The sequence below is a fragment of the Macaca mulatta genome, chromosome 20 (assembly GCF_049350105.2).
Source record: "Macaca mulatta isolate MMU2019108-1 chromosome 20, T2T-MMU8v2.0, whole genome shotgun sequence".
NCBI lineage: Eukaryota > Metazoa > Chordata > Mammalia > Primates > Cercopithecidae > Macaca > Macaca mulatta.
Window position 1 is genome coordinate 81,887,592 of NC_133425.1, and position 6,000 is coordinate 81,893,591.

Genomic DNA, 6,000 nt, shown 5'->3' on the forward strand with positions numbered 1-6,000 from the left:
TTAGCGAAAGACAAGGAATCCGGAGAAACCGAGAGGCGGGTGGGCTTTGAACGCGCCGCGCCGCGGGCAGTGCTGCGAGCCCGGCACACGCCTCTCGCCCCAGCTCGCGCCGGGGCTTGGCCTCTAGGCTCCTCGCGATGACCCGCGAGAACACCCCTCACCCCCCTCTTCCCAACCGGGAACCCTGGAGGGAGAGGCCGGGCCCGGCACCCAGCAGTCGGTGCGAGAGAGCAGCACTCACCTGGGTCTGTGCGCACAGCGTTGCGCCGGGGCTCCTGCGCAGTCCTGCGCTCGGCTCTCCGCACCACCTTCCCTGGCTCCACCGCCCCAGCCCGCACCCTAGGGCTGAGGTGGCAAGGGCAGGTCTGCGTGCGAGCCCCCTGCGGGCTGGCAGCCAGGCGCGCGAGGGCCGCCCTGGCCCGCGCTCCCCGCCCGCGCTGTCTGCTCTCAGGAACCTGGCCTGGCGCGCAGTGTCAGAGGCCCCCGCGGCGGCGGCAGGCCGAGCCCACAGGGGCATTAGGCCAACTCCCCCCTCCCGCGCTGCGCACGCAGAATTCTCTATTATTATTATTAAAGAATCCCCCAGAACTTGTTTACTTTAAACCCTGTAAACTTCCTGCCAGGGCCTTTGCCATCTCTCGGGAAATCGGAACCTGTGCTTTGAAAATGGGGGCCGCGGGGCCAAATAGGCGGGTTTTCAGTGTGTGTTGGGAGTGGGGGAGGGCAACTGAACTTCGTGTGAGTTCAGATTCGAGTGTGGCGTGTGTACGCGTGAGTGGGAGTGAGTGCGAACTTAAGCTCCTTTGGGCCTTAAGCTTCTGTGTCAGCGAGCGCATTAGTGGGTGCGCACATGCCTGAGCGCCCTCTGCACATGAGTGTGCACACACGCATGGGTGTGTTTACACGTCTGTTTGCGTAATTTACCGGGTTTGCATGTGCATCAAGACATGTATGTGTGTGCTAACGTGTGCACAAGAGCGCGAGGGTGTGCGGGCATGGGTGAGTGACTGAGCACGCAGCTTGTTCCGGGGCCTGTGCGGTTTGGGTCGCCACTGGGCCAGCGGGTTCTCACTCACCCCCATCAGGCCCGCGGCACCCGAGACAAAGCGGCCGCGACTCGTGCTGCGCTTTCGTTTTCCTCCTGCGCTCTGCCCCGGCGGCTGCCCGCCCGCTCGCAAGCTGCTGGGCGAGTCCGAAAAATCCCGGGCGCTGCGCAGTCCTTCCCGGGGCGGGGAGAGTGGGTAGGCGGTCCCTCGCGGGAACTTACGCCGGCCGGCCGAGAGGACCGGAGTCGAGCCGGCTGTGCCCGCGATGGTCACGACCGGGAGGCCACCGCACTTGCGATTTGCCACAGGGCTGTGCGCGTCGGGGAAGGCCCTGGCCCAGAGCGCGTTTCCCGCCGCGCCGCCCGGGCGGGGAAGGCGGGGTCCAGCGCGCATCGGGGCTGAACCGCGGGCGGAGGGCGCATTAACACTTGCTGGCCAGGTTGGTGGAGGCGGGGCGGATTTTGTTGGCGGCCGCGGGGCGGCGAGAGTGGGGGCTCTTTAAGCGCCCACCAACGCGGGGGCCCGAGGGGGGCAGGGACGGAGGGAGGGAACTCCGGGAGGGTCTTACGCCGACCTCGAGACGCCGCCGAGCGGAGATGAAGTGAAGGCTCTCTCGGCCGGAATCTCGCAGCCGAGCGCCGCGGGCGGCTGGGACCCAGGGCTGCTCCCGGCTGGGGCGCACGGCCGTAAGCCCTGGAGGTGGTGCCTCCCCCACAAAAATACCGGCGGGGGTAGCCTCCTCACGGCCTCCGCCTGGGCTGCCCTCTGCCTCAGCTCGGCTTCTTTCCTTGTGGGAGGGCGAGAGAGAAAGAGGGAGGAGAGAGGTGGGGGAGGCGGGAGTTGGAGAGAGAGGGGCTCTGAGCCAACCGCCGGCGGATCCAGCAGCTCCTTGGGGAGGGCGGGCGGGAGCGCGGGGGCGGGCGCGCAGCGGCTCGCTCGGGAGAAGTGGCCGCCGATGACGGCAGAGGTGCAGCCAGCCCCGCGCGCGCAGCCCCCTCCCCCTCGCCCTCTTCCCCCCCCTCGTCCTCTTCCTCCTCCTCCTCCTCCTCCTCCCGGCCCGTCCGCGGCGCAGAGCAGCGGCGGCAGCGGCGGCGGCGGCAGCAGCCACCCGATGTCTTCGGCGCCCGAGAAGCAGCAGCCACCGCACGGCGGCGGCGGCGGCGGCGGCGGCGGGGGAGGCGGCGCGGCCATGGACCCCGCGTCGTCCGGCCCGTCCAAGGCCAAGAAGACCAACGCCGGCATCCGGCGCCCTGAGAAGCCGCCCTACTCCTACATTGCGCTCATCGTCATGGCCATCCAGAGCTCGCCCACCAAGCGCCTGACGCTCAGCGAGATCTACCAGTTCCTGCAGAGCCGCTTTCCCTTCTTCCGCGGCTCCTACCAGGGCTGGAAGAACTCCGTGCGCCACAACCTCTCGCTCAACGAGTGCTTCATCAAGCTACCCAAGGGCCTCGGACGGCCCGGCAAGGGCCACTACTGGACCATCGACCCAGCCAGCGAGTTCATGTTCGAGGAGGGCTCCTTTCGGCGGCGGCCGCGCGGCTTCCGAAGGAAATGCCAGGCGCTCAAGCCTATGTACAGCATGATGAACGGGCTCGGCTTTAACCACCTCCCGGACACCTACGGCTTCCAGGGCTCGGCCGGCGGCCTCTCGTGCCCGCCCAACAGCCTGGCGCTGGAGGGCGGCCTTGGCATGATGAACGGCCACTTGCCGGGCAACGTGGACGGCATGGCCCTGCCCAGCCACTCGGTGCCCCACCTGCCCTCCAACGGCGGCCACTCGTACATGGGCAGCTGCGGCGGCGCGGCGGCCGGCGAGTACCCGCACCACGACAGCTCTGTGCCCGCCTCCCCGCTGCTGCCCACCGGCGCCGGCGGGGTCATGGAGCCGCACGCCGTCTATTCGGGCTCGGCGGCGGCTTGGCCGCCCTCGGCCTCCGCGGCACTCAACAGCGGCGCCTCTTACATCAAGCAGCAGCCCCTGTCCCCCTGTAACCCCGCGGCCAACCCCCTGTCCGGCAGCCTCTCCACGCATTCCCTGGAGCAGCCGTATCTGCACCAGAACAGCCACAACGCCCCAGCTGAGCTGCAAGGTGAGTGGGGAGGCCGAGGGCGTCCTGGTTCCCGGGAAGTCGAATCTGAGTGGCAGCGGGACCCAGCCAGGGGCGAGCCCCTCCACTTCTGTGGTCGGAACCCCAAGGCTGAGGGGAGGCACCAGCTCCCCAAGGTGCCTCTTTGCCCCACCTCTCCCCCTGTGAAGAGTGACTACCTTTCTTGAGCCTAGTTTGGGCCCATCTGTTTCTCTTTCTGTTCCAACTCCAGCTGCCGGCTGCTCCAGGCCTGACCAGGTAGGCCGGTCCTTAGCAAGATTTCCCAGACCCCAGTGCCCTAAGTCCTTTTGTGTCCCTTAAGTCCCTTTACACTTTGGAAAGGTCCTGGGATGGACCTAAGGCTCCCAGCCCTGGCCAGATGGCCCTCCCTTCCCGGGGGTGGCCCTCACATTGCCTGGAGAGCTGCCTCTGCTTGGGGCTGGGCAGAACGGAAGAGTTAGGCCCAAAGCCGCTGGGCCAGCGCTCAGAGGCTCAGCCCCGGCCTTCAGGGGACCGGGTTTGGCAGAGCCACAGCTGAGTCCAGGGGCATTTTGTGGTGAGGGAGGCAGGGCGGTGCGTGGCCAGGCCCCAGAGGGTCAGAGCTGCAGGCTGGGCCATGGGGGCTCCATTTTTTTTAGGATCCAAGTTTTCAGGCCTCCACACCCCCAACACCCCTGATACCCCAACACCCCAAACATACAGAAGCATCTGCCAAGGGAGATGCGGCAGCCTCGCCTCCTGATTCTGCCCCAGGCTCCCCGCAGCCTGCAGGCCCAGCTCTGGTAAAAGCTGGAGTGAGCTCGCCAGGGCCCATCCAGGGTCAGCTGTCAGCAACCCCAGGAGGCAGGAGGCAGGAGGCAGGAGGCAGGCCTGGAGGCCTTAGGCAGCCTATCTGCGGCGCACTTCTCCGCTCCGGGGCCTGTTCTCTGGAGAAGCTTCTTCTCACCCCTGCTGCTGGCCTGGGCTGGCCCCGCACTGGCCTCTCCTTCCACCCGGCCGGCAGTGGGAGCCTCTGAGGTCGGCGGGGGGCGGGGGGGGGGGCTGCCCTGGCGGTGACGGCTGTGAGAGTTAGGGGCCCTCCACTTAGCCTCCCTCACCACTTCCCCCTGGGCCCCTGCACGGGGTCCGAGGCTGGACAGGCACGCAGCAGGCAGGCACTGCGGGGAGCGAGGCCGTGGCAAGTGTTCTGGAGTCTTTTCCTTGGGTGCGCAGCAGGAAGGCCGGGAGGAGGGCGGGTAGGCCGCCGTGCTCCGGAGCCAGGCTGGCAGGCCTTGTGCGCCCCAGGAGCGCTGCTCCTCCGCCTGAACTCTGAGCCACCGTGGCTAACTCTTCTGCTCCCCCAACCCCTCCTGTCGCCTCGCCTTGCAGGCATCCCGCGGTATCACTCGCAGTCGCCCAGCATGTGTGATCGAAAGGAGTTTGTCTTCTCTTTCAACGCCATGGCGTCCTCTTCCATGCACTCGGCCGGCGGGGGTTCCTACTATCACCAGCAGGTCACCTACCAAGACATCAAGCCTTGCGTGATGTGAGGCTGCCGCCGCCGGCCCTCCTGGTGCAGGCAGGCGGGTCACAGGGACCCTGGACCGGCACAAGAAACTGCTTTATTCTCGAGGTATAACCGTCGGCAGAAAAAAAGGGTTCCACCCCTCCGCAACAGGAGTATTTGGCAAGGAATCCCCAACGCAAAGACACAGCGCTGCGGTTGGCACCTCCTTCCTCACTCCCTCAAAATTGTTAAGAAATGGTAGTGGTGGGTCTGATCCGACTGCAGCCGTTGGTAAATAAAGGTTTTTGATCCTGTTGAACCCGGCTGAGACGGTGCTGTGCAGGGGAAGGCCTTCCGCAGCCACACAGGAATTCTGCTGAGGTCCCCCCTCCTTCCGGCCAATGGCAGAAGGGGAGGAAGATTTTTAGAAGAAAGGCAAACATGTGAGACCAATCATTATCAAATACTTTTATTTTTTGGTTGAGTATTTATCTTTTTATTTTTTATTTTTTTTGAAAGAATGTCTTGGAATACGCAAGTCTCCCTTTAGAGCTGTCTTTTCCGGGGAGCGGGAGGGGACGAGAGCTTGGATCTCCCTCCCGATCTCCCTCCCCACCTCGGAAGTCTCCTCCTTGGAACGCAGGTGGATCTTTGTGCGAACAACTTGCATTTCGGAAGCCACTGTCCGTCTTTAAACAGAAAATTGAAGGAGCCACGAAGCAAGCGGCCGTCTGGGCGTCTGCCTCCGTCCCCTTCCACGTTCCTCTTCTTCCTTCGCTTCAGCCTTTTCTGTTACGTTTTGTCTTGAATTTTATTTAGACTTTTTCAGTGAGTATTTTTCTCTCTCCCAACCTCTACTGTAAACTTTCTGGTCCGAGAACGAGCCGAACACAGCGCGACGCAGGGACTAGGACGGCCCGGTGACCGCGCGGATTCAGGATTGCGGGGACGCAGAAAGGTTAAGGCACTTTTAAAAACTATAGCAAGGCTCCTGTTTATTTATTCTACTTTCTTTCCCTAATAACCAAAACACCGCGTAGGCTCCTCCGTTTATCAGTATTAATGGTGTAACTTGTTGGCAATATTTGCCGTGTAGAATTTTTTTTAGATATCCATTGTAAATTTGAAACAAAGACCGATCTGTGTAAAAACAAATTTCCATATGTTTTATATAAATATATATATAATATGAAGGACTACCCTCCCTCCTTTTTTTTTTTTTTTTTTTGTATTTTGGCTGCTAGAGTGCAGCATTTGTGACACGGATTTGAAATTTGAAATTTCCTTCTGCACTGTAGAAAAGGACCATTTGAGGATGTTTTGCCTTTTGTGTATTTTTTCCTAAAAAAAGAACAAAAATAAAAATGTATAACATTTG

The 6,000-nt window shown here is 62.4% G+C and overlaps 2 protein-coding genes and 1 long non-coding RNA gene across 5 annotated transcripts in view; 1 reads left to right on the forward strand and 2 right to left on the reverse strand.

Moving 5' to 3' along the window:
* Positions 1 to 336, reverse strand: part of LOC144338152 (uncharacterized) — a 1,826-nt gene extending 1,490 nt beyond the window's left edge. Inside the window, exon 1 of the long non-coding RNA XR_013412005.1 lies at positions 242 to 336. This is a non-coding gene — a long non-coding RNA (uncharacterized LOC144338152). The remainder of the gene's footprint in view (positions 1 to 241) is intronic.
* Positions 1 to 1,836, reverse strand: part of LOC106995109 (uncharacterized) — a 24,778-nt gene extending 22,942 nt beyond the window's left edge. For 2 of the 3 annotated variants that reach the window (XM_077986622.1, XM_077986621.1), the window contains exon 1: positions 1,077 to 1,439. In XM_077986622.1, coding sequence (XP_077842748.1) covers positions 1,077 to 1,439 — 363 coding nt within the window. Of the gene's footprint in view, positions 1 to 1,076 lie in introns of all 3 variants that reach the window. The other variant, XM_077986620.1, reaches the window with a different exon arrangement.
* Positions 1,645 to 6,000, forward strand: FOXF1 (forkhead box F1). The gene is made up of 2 exons (XM_001084773.5): positions 1,645 to 3,139; positions 4,505 to 6,000. The coding sequence occupies exons 1-2, from the start codon at positions 2,002 to 2,004 to the stop codon at positions 4,663 to 4,665; spliced, it is 1,299 nt and encodes a 432-aa protein (XP_001084773.3). The 5' UTR covers positions 1,645 to 2,001; the 3' UTR covers positions 4,666 to 6,000.

Coding starts and splice junctions, on each gene's coding strand:
- FOXF1 (XM_001084773.5), top strand. CDS start 2,002: ATGACGGCAGAGGTGCAGCCAGCCCCGCGCGCGCAGCCCCCTCCCCCT. Junction 3,140..4,504: donor CGCCCCAGCTGAGCTGCAAG/GTGAGTGGGGAG, acceptor CTCGCCTTGCAG/GCATCCCGCGGTATCACTCG.